Consider the following 22315-nt stretch of genomic DNA (forward strand, 5'->3'; position numbering starts at 1 on the left):
GCTCCAAACTATACATGTTAGAGTCTTTCTGGGTGTGTTTTGTGATGTAGGCCATGCACCATTTTAGTTGCCCTACTTTGTACAGTCTCTAATGTATTTATATCCTTCTAGAGATATAATCTCCAGAACTGGACACAGTATTCCAGATGAGGCCGCACCAATGACCTTTACAGTGGCATTATTACTTCTTTTTCATGCTACTGATTCCTCTCTCTATGCAGCCAAGCATCTGACTTGCCTTTCTCATTGTTTTGTTGCATTGCTTTCCTACCTTTAAGTCACCTGAAATAGTGACTCCTAAATCCGTTTCCTCTTCAGAGGTTTCAATAATAGTAGGAGCTGATTGGTTGGAAGTTTATTTCTCTCCACTTTATCACTCTCCAATGCTTAGTACATCTCTCCCTGTGTCCTCCTGACGTTTCGGGCATTTGTACAGGTGACATGGTGGCTTCAGGCTGCATTGCAGAAGCAATACTGGCTGCAGAGTGCTGTTCCAGCGATGGTGCAACCCACAGGACACTGCACCCTTGTTACAGCACTGGTTAGTACCTCCAATATGGTAGATGAAAGTGTATTACCCCTTTTCCACCTGTAGCACGGGTCGCAGCCGGGAGCCTGGCACGGCTGCAACCCGTGCTACAGCCCCCTTTCCCACAGTGCTCACCAACCCGGCATATTGCCGGGTTGGTGACGCTGCTAGTGACGCGGCAGTGGCGGCACTGGTAGATCACATGATCTCCCAGAGCCGCCCTTCCATACACTGTGAACGGGAGCCGTGTCGCATCGACACGGCTTCCGTTCACACTACACAGCTTACCGGGTAGAAATACCCGGGTAGGATTCCTGGATTCCGGGAATTTGCAGGGGGGGCCGTTTCCACTAGGAAAAAACACTGGTAAATGCGTGTCCCCGCGCATTTACACGTGTTTTTAAAGCTAGTGGAAAAGGGGTATATGTAACTAAGACTTTTATTCTACGGTAGAGCACAATTGCAGATTGTAATATATTTTTTTAATGCAGGCTGGGGACGGAGGCAATGGGGTCTCTGTTTCTTGGTGTTTCTTCTTTAGACTTTAGGTGAGCCGCTGCCGCACCCCATGCTCTTGCCACTTAGAAATTGATAGAGAAACTTGTATTTCTTCTGTTTTCATGTAGCAGTGTTTGGGGAGTTACCAATGAAAAGTCTGCAGCTGCCCTCTGGTGTGCTCGGGCTTTCCATGGGCTGTATAATAAACTGTGTGTAGGACTAGGGGATCTGGTAACTTTTATTGACATTTTCAAAATATACAATGTATATTTGTTGATATTTATTGAAATGAACAATCGGATGAGCTGTCTTCATAATATAAAAAACACATCATTTATTCCAACTCAAAGCTATAAAAATGCTAAAAAGTAACCATCATATTTCTGCAAACTTGATATACATTCCCCCAGACCCCATCATTAGCCCTGAATATTGAACATTGCATAAGGGGCACTCCGTGTAGTTTTGTATGTATTTTTTATTTTTATTTTCTGTTACTTGCGAGGACTTGGCAATATGCTCTTTCAAACTACAACAGTGGCCACTGGTTCCCAAACGCGGAACTCAAGGTACCCCAACAGTCCAAGTTTTAGGGATATCTCTGCTTGTGCACAGATGGTATAATCAGACTGACTGATGCGCTAATCAAGTCATCTGTGCCTAAGCATGGATAGCCTTAAAACCTGGACTGTTGGGGTGCCTTGAGGACCACGTTTGGGAACCACTGGTTTAAGCCTTAATACCGCAACACTAGATTCTAATATCACGCAGTGCTTCGTGCACTTTTGTTGTCTGCTCACTGAAGAGTCTACAGACCATCCTGTTGTAGAAATCACCTTGTGTGTGTGTGTGTGTGTTAGATGACTTGTGTGTATTTATAATTTTGGGTTTGGATCATAGGGTCGACTACACTAAGGTTGACAGTGTCTAGGTCGACCGCTATTGGTCAACAGTTAAGTAGGTCAACATGGTTTCTAGCTCTACATGACAGAAGGTCGACATGAGTTTTTTTTTTTGGTGTTGTTTTCTCCGTAGAGTGACCGGGAACCCCAATTAGTGCACTGTGTCCCCTCACATGGCTCGCTTCGCTCTCCATGCTTCGGGCAGGTTACCTTTCTCAGTTGTATTCCACGTGGATCGTAAAGTATGAAAAAGTTAAAAATAAAAAACGTGAAAAACTCATGTCGACCTAGTACATGTCGACCTAGATATCCTGTGGATCTACTTACTGTCAACCAATAGTGGTCGACCCAAGTGGGGTTGACCTAGAGACCGGATACCTATAATTTTATACAGCCAATGCTTCTGTTTATATTATTATTATCTGTTATCCAAGTGCCCATTTTGAATTTCTTAAGCAGGATGCTATACATATATTTTGCATCTATCAGGTTTCATAAATTAAAAAATATAATGTCATTCCATTTCTAGATGAAGTAAAATGGTGGAATTAATGAGGACGCTGGCGGATCACGTAGATGATGTAAACTGCTGTGCCTTCTCTGACTCTCATCTGGCGACATGCTCCTTGGATAAAACCATCCGGGTTTATACATTAAAAGACTTTAAGGAGTTGCCGTTCTCACCACTGAGAGGACACACATACGCAGTTCATTGTTGCTGTTTTTCACCTAATCAGTCCGTCCTGGCTTCATGTTCCACGGACGGTAAAACGATTCTCTGGAGCATGGGCAATGGGCAGATCTTGGTGTCCTTGGAGCAGCCGGGCAGCAGTCCAGTGAGAGTCTGCAGATTCTCCCCCAGCTCCATATATTTGGTGTCAGGAGCAGCTGATGGTACCGTGGTGTTATGGAATGTACCATTGCTGAATTTTCACAGGTACGTGCAACAGGGCTAAACGGGGAAATATTATTATTATTATTATTATTATTATTATTATTATTATTAATAATGGAATACAGGGATAACGGTATTTCATTGATATTTGCTGAGAATAGTATGTATTCGAAAATAAGAATTTACTTACCGATAATTCTATTTCTCGTAGTCCGTAGTGGATGCTGGGGACTCCGTCAGGACCATGGGGAATAGCGGGCTCCGCAGGAGACAGGGCACATCTAAAAAGCTTTTTAGGTCACATGGTGTGTACTGGCTCCTCCCCCTATGACCCTCCTCCAAGCCTCAGTTAGGTACTGTGCCCGGACGAGCGTACACAATAAGGAAGGATCTTGAATCCCGGGTAAGACTCATACCAGCCACACCAATCACACCGTACAACTTGTGATCTGAACCCAGTTAACAGTATGATAACAAAACGAAGTAGCCTCTGAAAAAATGGCTCACAACAATAGTAATAACCCGATTTTTGTAACAATAACTATGTACAAGCATTGCAGACAATCCGCACTTGGGATGGGCGCCCAGCATCCACTACGGACTACGAGAAATAGAATTATCGGTAAGTAAATTCTTATTTTCTCTAACGTCCTAGTGGATGCTGGGGACTCCGTCAGGACCATGGGGATTATACCAAAGCTCCCAAACGGGCGGGAGAGTGCGGATGACTCTGCAGCACCGAATGAGAGAACTCCAGGTCCTCTTTAGCCAGAGTATCAAATTTGTAAAATTTTACAAACGTGTTCTCCCCTGACCACGTAGCTGCTCGGCAAAGTTATAATGCCGAGACTCCTCGGGCAGCCGCCCAGGATGAGGCCACCTTCCTTGTGGAATGGGCATCTACATATTTCGGCTGTGGCAGGCCTGCCACAGAATGTGCAAGCTGAATTGTACTACAAATCTAGCGTGCAATAGACTGCTTAGAAGCAGGAGCACCCAGCTTGTTGGGTGCATACAATATAAACAGCAAGTCAGACTTTCTGACTCCAGCCGTCCTAAATATATATATATATATATATATATATATATATATATATATATATATATATATATATTTTTAGGGCCCTGACAACGTCTAGTAACTTGGAGTCCTCCAAGTCCCCAGTAGCCGCAGGCACCACAATAGGTTGTTTCAGGTGACAACGCTGACACCCCTTTAGGAAGAAACTGGAGACGAGTCCCAGTTCTGCCCTGTTCAAATGGAAAATTCTAATATGGGCTTTTGTAAAACAAAACCGCCCATTCTTTTTGACAATCGCCTGGCCGAGGCCAGGACTAACAACATGGTCACTTTCCATGTGAGATATTGGTCAACAGCATGGTCACTTTCCATGTGAGATATTTCAAATCCACAGATTTGAGCGGTTCAAACCAATATGATTTTAAGGAATCCCAACACTATGTTGAGATCTCACGGTGCCCCTAGAGGCACAAAAGAACTGTATATGGAATACACCCTTTACAATCTGGACTTCAGGAACTGAAGTCAATTTTTTCTGGAAGAAAATCTACAGGGCCGAAATTTAAATCTTAATGAACCCCAATTTGAGACTCAAAACACTCCTGTTTTCAGGAAGTGCAGAATCGACCTAGTTGAATTTCCTTCGTGGAGCCTTCCTGGCCTTACCCACGCAACATATTTTCACCACATGTGGTGATGACGTTGTGCGGTCACCTCCTTCCTGGCTTTGACCAAGGTAGGTATGACCTCTTATGGAATGCCTTTTTCCCTTCAGAATCCGGTATTCAACCGCCATGCCGTCAAACGCAGCCGCGGTAATTCTTGGAAAAGACATGGTACTTGCTGAAGCAAGTCCCTTCTTAGCTCCCCAGGCCCTTAGTCCTCTGTGAGCATCTCTTGAAGCTCCGGGTACCAAGTCCCTCTTGGCCCATCCGGAGCCACTAGTATAGTTCATACTCCTCTATGTCTTATAATTCTCAATACCTTGGTTATGAGAAACAGAGGAGGGAACCCATACACTGACTGGTACACCCACGGTGTTACCAGAACATCCACAGCTATCGCCTGAAGGTCTCATGACCTGGCGGAATACCTGTCCCGTTTTTCGGGCGGGACGCTATCATGTCCACCTTTGGTCTTTGCCAACGGTCCACAATCATGCTGAAAAACTTCCCTATGAAGTTTCCACTCTCCCGGGTGGAGGTCATGCCTGCTGAGGAAGTCTGCTTCCCAGTCGTCCACTCCCGGAAAGAACACTGCTGACAGTGCTATCACATGATTTTCCGCCTAGCGAAAAATCCTTGCAGTTTTGTCACTGCCCTCCTGCTTCTTGTGCCGCCCTTTCTGTTTACGTGGGCGACTGCCGTGATGTTATCCCACTGGATCAATACCGGCTGACCTTGAAGCAGAGGTCTTGCTAAGTTTAGAGCCTTATAAATTTGCTCTAAGCTTATTTATGCAGAGAGAATTCTCCAGACTTAATCACACTTCCCTGGAAATTTTTTCCCTGTGTGACTGTTCTCCAGCCTCTCAGGCTGGCCTCCGTGGTCACCGGCATCCAATCCTGAATGCCAAATCTGCGGCCCTCTAGAAGATGAGCACTCTGTAATCACCACAGGAGAGACACCCTTGTCCTTGGATATAGGGTTATCCGCTGATGCATCTGAGGATGCGATCCGGACCATTTGTCCAGCAGATCCCACCGAAGAGTTCTTGCGGGAAATCTGCCGAATGGAATTGCTTCGTAATAAGCCACCATTTTTACCAGGACTCTTGTGCAATGATGCACTGACACTTTTCCTGGTTTTAGGAGGATCCCGATTAGCTCGGAGAACTCCCTGGCTTTCTCCACTGGGAGAAACACGTTTTTCTGGACTGTGTCCAGAATCATCCCTATGAACAGTAGACGTGTCATCGGAAAAAGCTGCGATTTTGGAATATTTAGAATCCACTCGTGCTGACGTAGAACTACTTAAGATAGTGCTACTCCGACCTCCAACTGTTCTCTGGACCTTGCCCTTATCAGGAAAGCGTCCATGTTTCCTTTTAAGAAAAATCATCATTCCGGCCATTACCTTGGTAAAGACCCGGGGCGCCGTGGACAACCCAAACGGCAGCGTCTGAACTGATAGTGACAGTTCTGTACCAGGAACCTGAAGTACCCTTGGTGAGAAGGGCAAATTTGGACCTGTAGGTAAGCGTCCCTGATATCCAGTGACACCATATCGTCCCCTTCTTCCTGGTTCGCTATCACTGCTCTGAGTGACTCCATCTTGATTTGAACGCTTGTATGTAAGTGTTCAAATATTTCAGATCTCACCGAGCCGGTTGGCTTCAGTACCACAATATAGTGTGGGATACTACCCCCTTCCATGTTGTAAGAGGGGTACTTTGATTATCACCTGCTGGGAATACAGCCTGTGAATTGTGTGAGGGGGAGATGTCTCGAATTTCCAATGTACACCTGGGATACTACATGTAGGATCCCGGAGTTCCCTTGCGAGTGAGCCCCCTGCGTACTGAAACTCTTGAGATGACCCCCTACCGCACCTGAGTCCGCTTGTACGGCCCCAGCGTTATGCTGCGGACTTGGCAGAAGCTGTGAGGGGCTTCTGTTCCTGGGAATGGGCTGCTTGCTGCAGTCTTCTTCCCTTTCCTCTACCCCTGGGCAGATATGACTGGCCTTTGCCCGCCTGCCCCTATGGGGACGAAAGGACTGAGACTGAAAAGACTGTGTCCTTTTTTGCCGATATGTGATTCGGGGTAACAAAAAGTGGATTTTTCAGCTGTTGCCATGGCCACCAGGTCCGATGGACCGCCCCTTTATACGGCAATACTTCCACATGCCGTCTGGAATCTGCCTCACCTGACCACTGTCGTGTCTTCGTCTGGCAGATATGTAAATCACATTTACTCTTGATGCCAGAATGCAAATATCCCTCTGCGCATCACGCATATATAGAAATGCATCCTTAAAATGCTCTATAGTCAATAAAATCTTGTCCCTGTCAAGGGTATCAAAATTTTCAGTCAGGAAATCCGACCAAGCCCCCTCAGCGCTGCACATCCAGGCTGAGGCGATTGCTGGTCGTAGTATAACACCAGTATGTGTGTATATACTGTCATGATATTTTTCAGCTTCCTATCAGCTGGCTTCTTGAGGGCGGCCGTATCTAGAGACGGTAACGCCATGTTTTTATAAGCGTGTGAGCGCCTTATCCACCCTAAGGTGTGTTTCCCAACTCGCCCTTACTTCTGGCGGGAAAGGGTATACCGCCCATAACTTTCTATCGGAGGAACCCCACGTATCATCACACACTTCATTTAATTTATCTGATTCAGGCAAAACTACAAGTAGTTTATTCACACCCTACAAAATACCCTTATTTGTGGTACTTGTAGTATCAGAAATATGTAACAGCTCCTTCATTGCCCTTAACATGTAACTCGTGGCCCTAAAGGAAAATTACGTATGTTTCTTCACCGTCGACACTGGGGTCAGTGTCCATGTCTGTGTCTGTCGACCGACTGAGGTAAATGGGCGTTTTTACAAGCCCCTGACGGTGTCTGAGACGCCTGGACCGGTACTAATTTGTCCGCCGGCCATCTCATGTCGTCAACCGTCTTGCAGCGTGTTGACATTATCACGTAATTCCATAAGTAGACCATCCATTCCGGTGTCGACTCCCTAGAGAGTGACATCAACATTACAGGCAATTTGCTCCGCCTCCTCACCAACATTTTCCTCATACATGTCGACACACACGTACCGACATACAGCACACACACAGGGAATGCTCTGATAGAGGACAGGACCCACTAGCCCTTTGGGGAGACAGAGGGAGAGTTTGCCAGCACACACCAAAAGCGCTATAATGTATATAACAACCCTAGAAGGTGTTGTTTCTATATATGCGCTCTTAATATATCATTATATCGCCAATTTATGCCCCCCTTCTCTTTTAACCCTGTTTCTGTAGTGCAGTGCAGGGGAGAGTGGGAGCCTTCCTCACCAGCGGAGCTGATCAGGAAAATGGCGCTGAGTGCTGAGGAGAATAAGCTCCGCCCCCTTTTCGGCGGGCTTTTCCTCCCGGTTTTTTAATAACTGGCCTGGGTTAAAATACATACATATAGCCTTAATGGCTATATGTGATGTATTTATTTGCCAAATAGGTATTTATATTGCTGCCCAGGGCGCCCCCAGCAGCGCCCTGCACCTCCGTGACCGTGTCAGTGAGCCGTGTGACAACAATGGCGCACAGCTGCAGTGCTGTGCGCTACCTCTCTGAAGACTGTGAAGTCTTCTGCCGCCTGTTTCCGGACCTCCGTTCCGCCGTCTTTCTTCAGCGTCTGTAAGGGGGATCGGCGGCGCGGCTCCGGGACGAACCCCAGGCTGACCTGTGTTCCGACTCCCTCTGGAGCTCAGTGTCCAGTAGCCTAAGACTTCAATCCTCCTGCACGCAGGTGAGTTGCCAGTCTCTCCCCTAAGTCCCTCGTTGCAGTGATCCTGTCGCCAGCAGGAATCACTGATTAGAAACCTAAAAAAAACTTTACTAAATAGCTCCTTAAGAGAGCCATCCAGTTTGCACCCTTCTCGGACGGGCACAAAAACCTAACTGAGGCTTGGAGGAGGGTCATAGGGGGAGGAGCCAGTACACACCATGTGACCTAAAAAGCTTTTTAGATGTGCCCTGTCTCCTGCGGAGCCCGCTATTCCCCATGGTCCTGACGGAGTCCCCAGCATCCACTAGGACGTTAGAGAAAAGTCATTATGTACCATTCACAAATGTGAATGGTACATAATGAAAAATCATCTATGCCACATTAAGTCCTAAAATGTTATCCGTCTAATTTCATGTAACAAATGACACTCAATACTTTTTGTCTTTGTCAAAAATAAGCCAAAATGATGGTAATTTATGAAAAAAAGAAGTAAGTATAGTCTATCATCCGTGCTTGTTGGGATATAGGGGTAGATTTATTAAACTTCTTTAGGGGTTAAAGCGATATCTGCACACGTTATCGGCGCCTCTATCTGTTAGATAGAACACCAATAAGCTTGCTAACTTATGAACGTTCGGTGTGCCCGACCGTTAGTCACTCCTACCCTGTTCCTCTTCGCCTCCCAGATCCAGCGCTGCGGGTGTACAAGCAGTTCTTACGCCTACACACACAACAAGCTCCGGCATCCACAGAATGAAAGTGAAACTCCCGAAAGGCACGCTGGGAGTTACTGGACGGCGCAGGCGTGGAAGTAGATACTGCAGCCGAAGTGGACGCACGTTATGGGAGGACACGTATCACCAGAAGGGTGAGATAACGTGCTCCCATAACAAACAAGGCAGGGTTAGTAAATTCACTGGAAAAGACGTCCCGCTTCACCACGATAATGCAGTGAAGCGGGACCCTGCTTATAAAGAACCTTATGTGCATTTTAATAAATCTACCCCACAGTCAGCAGCAGTTTCTTGCAGTAATAGTTACTGTGTAAGTTTATAATTCGCTTACATTGTATTTGTGGAGTTGTGACTTACGCCTCTGTACACCGCTGTTGCAGTTCGTAGGTGTTTGTGAGCAGTCACCTATACACAGGCTCTTTAGCATCTGCTTTCTCCTGTCCATACTCCCAGGAAATGCATGCTTGTCTTTTTGTGATGATCAAGACATGAACTGTAGCTTTCTAGTGTTGGCAGTACAGACAATATCTCTCCACCATCGATGCACCATCAGTCGCAACATCAACTCTTCAGCACCCCCTGCCTGTGCAGAGTTTCCCTTGTAACTTTCATAAGATACAGGCGTTGTGGCTGCGGTGCTGCGAATGAGATGGCACCTGTATGCTGAAACATGTTTATGACAAAGACCTTATAACAAGCCCATGGCACCTGCTCTTTCTACAAAGACTTTAGGTCACCTCCCAGTCTCCACCTGAACCGCGCATGGATCGCAGTAGCTGTCTCAGGTAACAGCGATGTCGTACGCAAGTATTTTTATTTCTTCTGAAGTGAACTGTGCATTGGAGGTTTTCTCTTTCCACTCCATTGTGGTGATTGGGATGAGCCCTAGGGTGGTGGCTCAATTTATTTTTTTGGGGGTGGTTGATTCCTCTAGAGAACCCATGCCGAACAGTTGTGGCTGCAGGGCATTGACTCTGGGATCCCTCTCTGTGGACTCCCTACTGTAGTGTGCCAGGTCCATCCTGTGAACACCTAGTGCTGGTAGCACCTATAACTTTTTTTTCTCTCTAAACTTGAAAGATAAAAGCATAAATGCTAATGATGATTGTTGTAGCAAAGCATTGTAAGCGTAACAACATGTAATCATGCCTTGTAAACAGCTCTGTATATAGGAGCATGTACTTAAGTGTGTGCTCTTACTGGGCCATATAGGTTCTGCATATAGGAACATGTACACAAGTGTGTGCTCTTATTGGGCCATATAGGCTCTGCATATAGGAGCATGTATGCAAGTGTGTGCTTATTGGGCCATATAGGCCCTGCATACAGTTATGCATATAAGAGCATGTATGCAAGGGTGTACTCTTATTGGGCCATATAGGCTCTGCATACAACTCTGTATATAGGAGCATGTATGCAAGTGTGTGCTCTTATTGGACCGTATAGGCTCTGCACACAGTACTGCATATAGGAGCATGTACGCAAGTGTGTGCTCTTATTTGGCCATACAGGCTCTGCATATAGGAGCATGTCCGCAAGTGTGTGCTCTTATTGTGCCATATAGGCTCTGCATATAGGAGCATGTATTCAAGTGTGTTCTCTTATTGGGCCATATAGGCTCTGCATACAGCTCTGTATATAAGAGCATATATGCAAGTGTGTGCTCTTATTCGACCATATAGGCTCTGTATATAGGAGCATTTACACAAGTGTGTTCTCTTATTGCACCATATAGGCTCTGCATACAGCTCTGTATATAGGAGCATGTATGCAAGTGTGTGCTCTTATTGGGCCATATAGGCTCTGCATATAGGAGCATGTTCGCAAGTGTGTGCTCTTAATTGGCTATATAGACTCTGCATATAGGAGCATGTACGCAAGTGTATGCTCTATTGGGCCATATAGGCCCTGCATATAGGAGCATGTACTCAAGTGTGTGCTCTTATTGGGCTATATAGGCTCTGCATACAGCTCTGCAAATAAGAGCATGTATGCAAGTGTGTGCTCATATTGGCCCATATAGGCTCTGCATATAGGAGCAGGTACGCTAGTGTGTGCTCTTCTCGGGCTATATAGGCTCTGTATATAGGAGCATGTACGCAAGTGTGTGCTCTTATTGGGCCATATAGGCTCTGCATATAGGAGCAGGTACGTTAGTGTGTGCTCTTATTGGGCTATATAGGCTCTGTATATAGGAGCAGGTACGCTAGTGTGTGCTCTTATTGTGCCATATAGGCTCTGCATACAGTTCTGCATAAAGGAGCATGTCCACAAGTGTGTGTTCTTATTAGACTATATAGGCTCTGCATATAGGAGCATGTACGTGAGTATGTGCTCTTATTGGGCCATATAGGCTCTGCAAACAGCTCTGCATAAAGGAGCATGTCCGCAAGTGTTTGCTCTTATTGTGCCATATAGGCTCTGCATACATCTCTGTATATAGGGGCATGTCCGCAAGTGTGTGCTCTTATTAGACCATATAGACTCTGCATACAGCTCTGCATATAGGAGCATGTATGCAAGTGTGTGCTCTTATTGGTCCATATAGGCTCTGCATACAGCTCATTATATAAGAGCATGTATGCAAGTGTGTACTCTTATTGGAACATATAGGCTCTGCATATAGGAGCATGTACGCAAGTGTGTGCTCTTATTGGGCCATATAGGCTCTGCATATAGGAGCATGTACGCACGTGTGTGTGCTCTTATTGGGCTATATAGGCTCTGTATATAGGAGCATATACGCAAGTGTGTTCTCTTATTGGGCCATATAGGCTCTGCATACAGCTCTGCATATAGGAGCATGTACGCAAGTGTGTGCTCTAATTGGGCCATATGGGCCCTGCATACAGTTCTGCATATAGGAGCATGTACGCAAGTGTGTGCTCTTATTGGGCCATATAGGCTCTGCATACAGCTCTGCATATAGGAGCATGTCTGCAAGTGTGTGCTCTTGTTGTGCCATATAGGCTCTGCATACATTTTTGTATATAAGGGCATGTCCACAAGTGTGTGTTATTAGACCATATAGGCTCTGCATATAGAAGCATATACGTGAGTATGTGCTCTTATTGGGCCATATAGGCTCTGCATACAGCTCTGTATATAAGAGCATGTATGCAAGTGTGTCCTCTCATTGGGCCATATAGGGTCTGCATACAGCTCTGTGTATAGGGGCATGTCCGCAAGTGTGTGCTCTTATTGGGCCATATTGGCTCTGCATATAGGAGCATGTACACAAGTGTGTGCTCTTATTGGGCCATATTGGCTCTGCATATAGGAGCATCTACACAAATGTGTGCTCTTATTGGTCCATATAGGCTCTGCATACAGTTCTGAATATAGGAGCATGTACACAAGTGTGTGCTCTTATTGGGCCATATAGACTCTGCATATAGGAACATGTACGCAAGTGTATGCTTTTATTAGGCATTTTGTGGCCAGCTCTGCATCACCCCCTCTATGAGAAATGGAAAATGTTTACTTCATAGAGATATTTTGGGGTTAGACAGACATGTTTCTATAAGAAAACAAAGTATTTGGGAAGTACAGTTCGGAAGCAGCATCTTGGATCAGCCGGATTCAGGGGTTTGCTGCACATGGCTGCCTGACGTACAACAAAGCTGACCTGTACAACTGAGAATGTGTTGGAACCTTAACAAAACATTTTTAAATACAGACACATACAGTAAGGGTATATTTACTAAAAGTCGATTTTGATCGATTTTTGATCGATTTTGTGTTTCAGGGTCTAAATTACATATTTCCTAACATGATTTTTGATATCCTTTAAAAAAGAAATATGTAAAAAATCATCTGTTAGTAAATCTGGGATTTAGCGGTATATTTACTAAAAATCGATTTGGGTCGATGTTTGATCAATTTTTTTATTTCAGGGTTTAAATTCCACATTTACTAACAGATGATTTTTGTAATTATTTTTAAATGTGTCATTTAGACCCTTAAACACAAAATCAATCAAACATCGACCAAAGTCAACTTTTAGTAAATATATCTTATAATTTCATGTTAAATCTTTGTTTCGTTTGTTTGGGAGTGTCACATTTGGCATAATTTTACCAGAGTGTTAAGACAAAAGTCAAATAGTTTCTAAACATAACGGAATAAGATGACTAGTTAATACATTTTCTTTGACAGCAAGGGGAAGATGTATTAAGCAATGAATAGAGTGGAGAAGTTGCCCATGGCAATCAATCAGCTGCACCATATCATTTATTAGAATGTACTTGATAAATGGCAAACTTCTCCCCTGGCTCACTTCTCCACTGTTTTTCACTGCATCACACATCTCCACCAAAACTGATTGCACCCACTTTTGAGGAATATCCCTTTCATTAGGCTCGGTTCAATTGGGGGCGAGTTGCAAAGGGCCAGGAGCTGGGTCACCTCATGGCCCAATCTCACCCTGGACTTGTTGATTGGATGCAGCTGCGAACAGAAATCTGCACGTGCAGAACTACTGTAAATGCAGCTTATGGTCATGGGCAATTGAATTGAACACTTTGTTTTTCCAAGCATCCAGACTGGCAGTCATATTCTGTGTCTATTATTGCAATAAAGACATTTTCAAAAACGGACATGATACATAATTGTGCACTGAATATTAAGTGGAAGTTGTATATTTGGGAAATACGTCACTTCTGCAGAGGAAAGAATAAAACCAAAATGTAATTATATATATTTTATGTCAACAGTGCTTTTTTCTAGAGATGAGCGGATTCGGTTTTACTCGGTTCTCAAAACCGAATCTTATTGGCTATCCAAAACACGTGACATCCGTGAGCCAATTAGATGCCGTTTTGAGAACCGAGTAAAACCGAACCCGCTCATCTCTACTTTTTTCCCCCTTTTGCTTACAGTGCATCTGGAAAGTATTCACAGCGCTTCACTTTTCCACATTTTGTTATGTTACAGCCTTCTACCAAAATGGAATTCACAGCCTTTGCCCAATACTTTGTTTATGCGCCTTTGGCAGCAATTACAGCCTCAAGTCTTTTTGAATATGATGCCACAAGCTTGTCATACCTATCTTTGGCCAGTTTAACCCATTCCTCTTTGCAGCACCTCTCAAGCTCCATCAGGTTGGATGGGAAGCGTCTGTGCACAGCCAGTTTAAGAACTCTACAAAGATGTTGAATCGGATTCAAGTATGGGTTCTGGCTGGGCCACTCAAGGACATTCACAGAGTTGTCCTGAAGCCACTACTTTGATATCTTGGTTGTATGCTTAGGGTCGTTGTCCTACTGAAAGATGAACCGTCGCCCCAGTCTGAGGTCAAGAGCGCTCTGGAGCAGGTTTCCATCCAGGATGTCTCTGTACATTGCTGCATTCATCTTTCCCTCTATCCTGACTAGTATCCCAGTTCCTGCCACCACCATGCTTCACTGTAGGGATGGTATTGGCGGTGTCTGGTTTCATCCAAACATGACACCTGGCATTCACGCCAAAGAGTTCAATCTTTGTCTCATCAGACCAGAGAATTTTGTTTCTCATGGTCTGAGAGTCCTTCAGGTGCATTTTGGTAAACTCCAGGCGGGCTGCCATGTGCTTTTTACTAAGGAGTGGCTTCCGTCTGGCCACTCTACCATACAGGACTGATTGGTGGATTGCTGCAGAGCTGGTTGTCCTTCTGGAAGGTTCTCTCTCCACAGAGTAATGCTGTAGCTCTGACAGAGTGACCATCGGGTTCTTGGTCACCTCCCTGACTAGGGCCCTTCTCCCCTGAGTTTAGACGCCCGGTCGGCTCTATGAAGAGTCCTGGTGGTTCCGAACTTTTCCCATTTACCGGTGATGGAGGCCACTGTGCTCATTGGGACCTTCAAAGCAGCAGATATTTTTCTGTACCCTTCCCCAGATTTGTGCCTCGAGACAATCCTGTCTCGGAGGTCTACAGACAAATCCTTTGAATTCATGCTTGGTTTGTGCTCAGACGTACACTGTCAAGTGTGGGACCTTATATAGACTGGTGTGTGCCTTTCCAAATCATGTCCGATCAACTGAATTTACCACAGGTGGACTCCAATTAAGCTGTAGGATAAGCCTGGCCAACCTGTGGCTCTCCAGCTGTTGTGAAACTACAAGTCGCAGCATGCCCTTCTACACTTTTGCTATTAGGAAATGCTAAAACTGTGGCAGAGCATTCTGGGATGTGTAGTTTCACAACAGCTGGAGAGCCACAGGTTGGCCAGGCCTGCTGTAGGAACATCTCAATGGTGATCAGTGGAAACAGGATGCACCTGAGCTCAATTTCGAGCTTCATGGCACAGGCTGTGAATACTTATGTACATGTGATTTCTTAGATTATTTTTTTTTATAAATTTGCAAAAACCTAGAAACCCCCCCACCTTTTTTCACGTTGTCATCATGGCGTATTGGGGCACATGTATTAACCTGGAGAAGGCATAAGGAAGTGATAAAGCAGTGATAAGTACAAGGTGATAAACGCACCAGCCAATCGGCTCCTATATGTAAATTAACAGTTAGGAGCTGATTGGCTGGTGCGTTTATCACCTTGCACTTATTACTGGTTTATCACTTCCTTATTCTGTCGCCAGGCTTAATACATCTGCCCCATTGTGTGTAGAATTTAGGGGGGAAAAATTTATTTATTCCATTTTGTAATAAGGCTGTAACAAAACAAAATGTGGAAAAAGGGAAGCGCTGTGAATACTTCCCGGATTCACTATATCACTGCTTTCTCCATTTCATGCTTGTAATTATCACTGTACATGGCAGACTTAATGAAATCCCATGTGTGGAGAGACTGAGCAGAGACCTGTCTTACATCCTGACTCTCTTCTCCCTCCAGATCCGGGATGGTGAAGGATGGCTCTATAGTGGCGTGTGCCTTTTTCCCTGGGGGAAATATATTTATCACAGGTTCCTCATGTGGCGACCTAACAGCCTGGGATGAGAAAATGCGATGTTTGTATAATGACAAGGCCCATGATCTCGGAGTAACCTGTTGCAGTTTTTCTCCCCAACCTATAGCAGGTAAGTGATTGTCATCTTGTATACAAATTGCTTTGTCATACTTTCACACAGACCTCTAAGTTTGTCATTTTATATATATTTATCATATAAAATAAACGCAAAACCCTCACTGACTGACAGACTCATCACTAATTCTCTTACTTCCCGGTATGTTAGGAAGCTGAAATTTAACATAGATATTCTTTAGGTGGGAAATAGGAAAACTACATAATTAGAATTGTAATAAGCTTCCCCTAAGAGGATGAAAAAGGGGTTGACATAATGACGTTATTACCAATGCTTGGCTTGCGTTGCGTGAACGATAACGCTGAAACGGACAATCAGATCGAAATTTACATTGCACCTCCAGTGTGTAGAATTTAATAAACTACAAAAATGGTCCTGTTACTTTTACCGTATCTGCTACGGGTGCTCCTTGATTAACGCTAAGAACCATGGATTAATATTTACTTACATTAAGATGTCTCAAATTTACATCTCTATAGATTTACTAAATTTTTAAATCTCATTTCTGCTGCGGGGTACACTGGGCTCCACAAGGATAGACATTGGGGTGTAGAGAAGGATCTTGATCCGAAGCACAAACAGGCTCAAAAGCTTTGACCTTCTTCCCAAGATGCATAGCGCCACCTCCTATATCAACCCGCCTCCGTGCACAGGAGCTCAGTTTGTAGTTGGTGCTTGCAGTGCAAGCATGTAACAGCATGGTGCACCTGGGAGCGCTATTGGACACTCACAACCAGCAATTGTTCTTGTCCCAGGAGAAAGTCCTGAAGCTTCAGGACAGGATTCGTTGCTTCCTTTCTCGTCCGCAAGTGTCGATACGTTCGGCGATGCAGGTGCTGGGCCTCATGGTGTCAGCATTCGACATGGTGGAGTATGCTCAATTCCATTCTCGCCCTCCAGAGGCTGATTCTAGCCAAGTGGGACGGCCTGCCTCACCGGATCAGGTCTCAGATGATCTCATTGACACCGGAGGTCCGTCTATCGCTGCTCTGGTGGCTCCAGGACCAACGATTGTGCAGGGGCCGTCCCTTCTGGATATCCGACTGGGTCCTGTTGACGACAGATGCCAGTCTAAGTGGTTTGGGCGCGGTGCTGGAGCAACACTCCCTTCAGGGTCGGTGGACCAAGGAGGAACCTCTCCTCTCGATCAACATTCTGGAATTGCGGGCGGTCTTCAATTCGTTGAACCTGGCCCAGCATTTAATTCAGAACCGTCCTGTTCAAGTACAGTCGGACAACGCCACCACAGTGGCTTACATAAATCATCAAGGCGGCACTCGAAGCCGTTTGGCAATGATGGAAGTCTCATGGATTCTGCAATGGGCGGAACGCCATCTACCGGCCGTATCGCCAATATTCATTCCGGGAGTCCTGAATTGGGAAGCGGACTTTCTCAGTCGTCAGGACGTACATGCCGGCGAGTGGGGCCTCCATCCAGAAGTGTTTCAACTCCTAATGGAAAAGTGGAGCCTTCCAGTCGTAGATCTGATGGCGTCTCGACACAATCACAAGGTTCCGGTCTTCGGAGCAAGGACAAGGGATCCTCAAGCAGCATTCATGGATGTGCTGGCAGTGCCGTGGAGGTTTCGGCTGCCGTACGTGTTCCCTCCGGTGTCACTCCTGCCCAGGGTAATTCGGAAGTTCAAGCAAGAAAGAGGAATTCTGCTTCTCATAGCTCCAGCGTGGCCCAGACGGCACTGGTTCTCAGACCTGCAGTGCCTATCGTCAGAGCATCCAATTCTACTTCCACAATGCCCAGACCTCCTCGTTCAGGGCCCCTGTGTCTACCAGGACCTAGCCCGGCTGTCTTTGACGGCGTGGCTCTTGAAGCTTCCGTCTTGAGGGCTAAAAGGTTTTTCTGAGGTGGTCATTCAAACTATGTTGCAGGCCCGGAAACCGGCTTCTGCTTTGATTTTCCATAGGGTCTGGCATTCTTACTTTCTTTGGTGCGCATCTAACAATTATGACTCTTCCAAGTTTAGTACAGCCAAGTTGTTGGCCTTTCTTCAGCAGGGCCTGGACTTAGGCCTGCGTCTGGCCTCCCTCAAGTTTCAAATATCTGCCTTGTCGGTGTGGTTTCAGAGAGAGATTGCGACCTTACCTGATGTGCATACCTTTACTCAGGGTGTGTTGAGTATCCAACCTCCCTATGTCCCGCCTGTGGCTCCTTGGGACTTGTCGGTGGTTTTGGAGGCATTACAAGAGTCTCTGTTTGAACCTCTTGGTTCAGCTGATCTTAAGTGGCTTTCCCTTAAGGTGGTGGTTCTGCTGGCTATTGCTTCAGCTAGTAGAGTGTCGGATTTGGGTGCCTTGTCTTGTAGTTCCCCATATCTGATATTTCACCGTGACTGGGCGGTTCTTAGGACTCTTCCTGGTTATTTGCCTAAGGTGGTTTATTCGTTCCACCTTAATCAGTAGATTGTGGTACCGGCCTTTGTCTCTCCTGATCTGTCTCCCAAAGAGCGGTCTTTGGATGTGGTACGGGTTCTCCGTATCTATGTGAGGAGAACTGCTTCTGTTAGGAAATCTGATTCTCTCTTTATTCTGTTTGGGTTTCACAAACGGGGCTGGCCTGCTCACAAGCAGACTTTGGCCAGATGGATTAGAATGGTGATTGCACATGCTTATGTGAGGGCTGGTCTGTCAGCTCCTGCTCACATTACTGCCCATTCTACTCGGTCTGTTGGGCCTTCTTGGGCGGCCCGCCGTGGTGCGACCTTTGAACAATTGTGCATGGCGGCTACATGGTCCTCAGTGAACACGTTCATAAGGTTCTATGCCTTCGATACTGCCGCTTCCCAGGATGCTTCCTTTGGACGCCGGGTTCTTGTGCCCGCTTCAGTGCGTCCCCTCCCATAAGGAACTGCTTTAGGACATCCCCACCCTGACGCACTTAGCTTCTTTGGGTTGGTGTGGCTATAGCCGCTGACACTTTCTCCGGTCGGGAGAGTGTGGTGTTTGTGGCAACTTGCAGTTGTCGTCTCTTTTACTTGCTACTCCATTGGGCTGGTTAACAAAACTGAGCTCCTGTGCACGGAGGCGGGGTGATATAGGAGGCGACGCTATGCATCTTGGGAAGAAGGTCAAAAGTTTTGAGCCTGTTGGTGCTTTGGATCAAGATCCTACTGTACACCCCAATGTCTATCCTTGTGGAGCCCAGTGTACCTCGCAGAAAGAGTTTTAACAAAGGTAAGTTCTTTCCATAAAACTCGTTTTATATTTACAGCCATGAAAATCAGAAACTCCCATGCGATGAACGGGTAGAACAGCTAGTGTGAATATAAAATTTGTATACAGTGGATGAGAAAATACTACTTTCTAGTGTGATACCAATATTTTGGTACAATTCAAATAATAAATGCTCCAGAATAAACACCATAAAGTGCACACATACCAAAGGTATAGTAGGAGCTTGTGTATCTGGTATATAAAGCTGTAAGGCATGTACCTGTATGTAGCAGAAGTGCATTAGAGAGATGCGGGGAGGTCCTGCTTGCTCCCTCCTCGAACAGCTCTTACTGGCTGCTCTAGGACACATTGTCTTCCCCAAATATACCTATTGGCGTACAGACTCCATCCCTATAAACTCCTTCCCTTCCCTATAAACTCCTTCCCTTCCCCATAAACTCCTTCCGTTCCCTACAAGCTCCTTTCCTATAAACTCCTTCCCTTCCCTACAGATTCCTTCCCTACAAACTCCTTCCCTTCCCTACAAACTCCTTCCCTTCCCTACAGACTCCTTCCCTTCCCTACAGATTCCTTCCCTTCCCTACAGACTCCTTTCCTTCCCTACAGACTCCTTCCCTTCCCTACAGCTTCTTCCCTTCCCTACAGACTCTTCCCTTCCCTACAGCTTCTTCCCTTCCCTACAGACCCCTTCCTTTCCCTGCAGACTCCTTCCTTACAAACTCCTTCCCTACAGTCTCTTTCCCTACAGACTCCTTCGCCTCCCTACAGACTCCTTCGCCTCCCTACAGACTCCTTCGCCTCCCTACAGACTCCTTCGCCTCCCTACAGACTCCTTCGCCTCGCTACAGACTCCTTCCCTTCCCTACAGACTCCTTCCCTTCCCCAAAAACTCCTTCCCTACAGTCTCCTTCCCTACAAACACCTTTGCTTCCCTACAGACTCCTTCCCTTCCCTACAGACTTCTTCCTTTCCTTCCCTACAGACTTCTTCCTTTCCTTCCCTACAGACTTCTTCCTTTCCTTCCCTACAGACTTCTTCCTTTCCTTCCCTACAGACTTCTTCCTTTCCTTCCCTACAGACTTCTTCCTTTCCTTCTCTACAGACTTCTTCCTTTCCTTCTCTACAGACTTCTTCCTTTCCTTCTCTACAGACTTCTTCCTTTCCTTCTCTACAGACTTCTTCCTTTCCTTCTCTACAGACTTCTTCCTTTCCTTCTCCACAGACTTCTTCCTTTCCTTCTCCACAGACTCCTTCCCTTCCCCAAAAACTCCTTCCCTACATGCTCCCATACTACGCCCACTGAATGGGCCATTTTTGTATGTACATTAGCCACCGCTAAGTCCATCACTTTTCCGCCACAATTTGAATACCGCCTGAATCAGTCACTAAAGCACCCTTGTGTGTACACTCAGGATAACACATGCGCTGTAGGAGATTTCCAAATTGTTCACGCATGCGCACTTACAATTAACCACTCAACTACATGAACATCGGCATTGCATGTGGATTGTGTGCGGCTTTGAATCAGCCCTATATTTTTTATTGTCTATTAAGGCACGTTGACTCTTAGAGAACTTTGTTCACTTCTACTTTTTAGTTTTGGTGGATTGCCCTATGATATTTTGTTATATTTTGCTGCATACTGCTCAACATGGAAAAGTGACTCCTGGAGCCTAAACATTATTATACTTTTGGTATGTGTGCAAGTTATAGGGTTTACATTGGAACACTTATTTGAATTATACAAACATAGTACCTTAGGAGACTCTAATTTTGGCTGATTGAACAACAGTCTATGTGGAAGCACCGCTTCCACTTGGATCATGGGGAGTGTATCAGACCATAAACGTTTAACAGTACATTTTTGTTGATTTGTTTATGGGTTGTGTTCAAGGTTACAGAATAAAAATCAAAAAGAAAGTCTGTAGATTCTGGATTGAATTCAATGGTAAGCCTTTCATTGACTCATTGTGCGACAACAATAACAAATTGTTGTATAGATTGAGTAGAACAAACCACATTCTGGAAGTACAGACATTAGAAATTCTTACTTGAGAATCTTTCTTGTTCATATTTATGGCGGTATCCGATTAGCCGATGTAAATTACCGCGGCTGATTGTCCCGCTGGGGGCTATCCAATTAGCCCCCATTAAGCCGGAACGAGGCACGGCTTATCAGGGATTTTGCCTAGAGAATTACCTGGAAACAGACTTGTTTCTTACGAAAGCACACCGGTTTCACTGAACCTGTGTGTTTTCCGGAGGAAAGGTGTTTTTTTTTGTTTTTTTGTTTTTTTTACGTGCATTCCTAATTTGATAGCCTGTAAAAAAACAAAACATTGGTAAAACATCGCATAGAGTGCGAAAACCCAATGTTTTATCTCCTCTAATTGGATACTGCAGTTAATCAGAATACATCATTACATGTTAATTGTTCCTGTACACCTAACGACTGTACCAAGGGGGTAATTCAGACCTGTTTGCTAACAAGCGATTTTTGCACTGCTGCGATCAGATAGTCGCCGCCCACAGAGGAGTGTATTTTAGCTGTGCAAGTGTGAGAACGCATGTGTAGCAGAGCTGTACAAACAGATTTTGTACAGTCTCTGAGTAGCCCAGAACTTACTCAGCCGCTGCAATCACATCACCCTGTCCAGGATCGGAATTGACGTCAGGAACCTCCCTGCAAATGCTTGAACACGCCTGTGTTTTTCCAAACACTCCCAGAAAACGGTCAGTTGACACCTACAAACGCCTTCTTCCTGTCAATCTCCTTGCAAACGTCCGTGCGAATGGATCCTTCGCACACACCAATCGCTGAGCGGCGATCCGCTTGTACCCGTGCGATGCTCCTGCGCATTGCAGTGCATGCGCAGTTTAGACCTGATCGTCCGCTATACGAAAACACAGCCTAGCGATCAGATCTGATTTACCCCCCAAGTTTTGACTTCATTTTTTAGACATTGATGGAGGACTTGGACTGTGATGTGACATGTTTATGGTTCCCACCCAGTGTACATTCCGCCATTCTGTAAATGTATGGCAGATTGATTTTTGGGGAAGAGGGTTCTCAAGTTTCCAGGA

The 22315-nt window shown here is 45.5% G+C and overlaps 1 protein-coding gene across 3 annotated transcripts in view; it reads left to right on the forward strand.

The window, feature by feature from the left end:
* The window catches only part of WDSUB1 (WD repeat, sterile alpha motif and U-box domain containing 1), an 86015-nt gene that overhangs the window by 30887 nt on the left and 32813 nt on the right, over nt 1-22315 (forward strand). For all 3 annotated transcript variants that reach the window (XM_063933677.1, XM_063933678.1, XM_063933676.1), the window contains exons 2-3: nt 2459-2866; nt 15852-16036. In XM_063933677.1, the coding sequence (XP_063789747.1) occupies nt 2469-2866; nt 15852-16036 (583 nt within the window). In that variant the 5' untranslated portion in view covers nt 2459-2468. The remainder of the gene's footprint in view (nt 1-2458; nt 2867-15851; nt 16037-22315) is intronic.

This window comes from Pseudophryne corroboree, chromosome 7 (genome assembly GCF_028390025.1).
Source record: "Pseudophryne corroboree isolate aPseCor3 chromosome 7, aPseCor3.hap2, whole genome shotgun sequence".
NCBI classification, from domain to species: Eukaryota; Metazoa; Chordata; class Amphibia; order Anura; family Myobatrachidae; genus Pseudophryne; species Pseudophryne corroboree.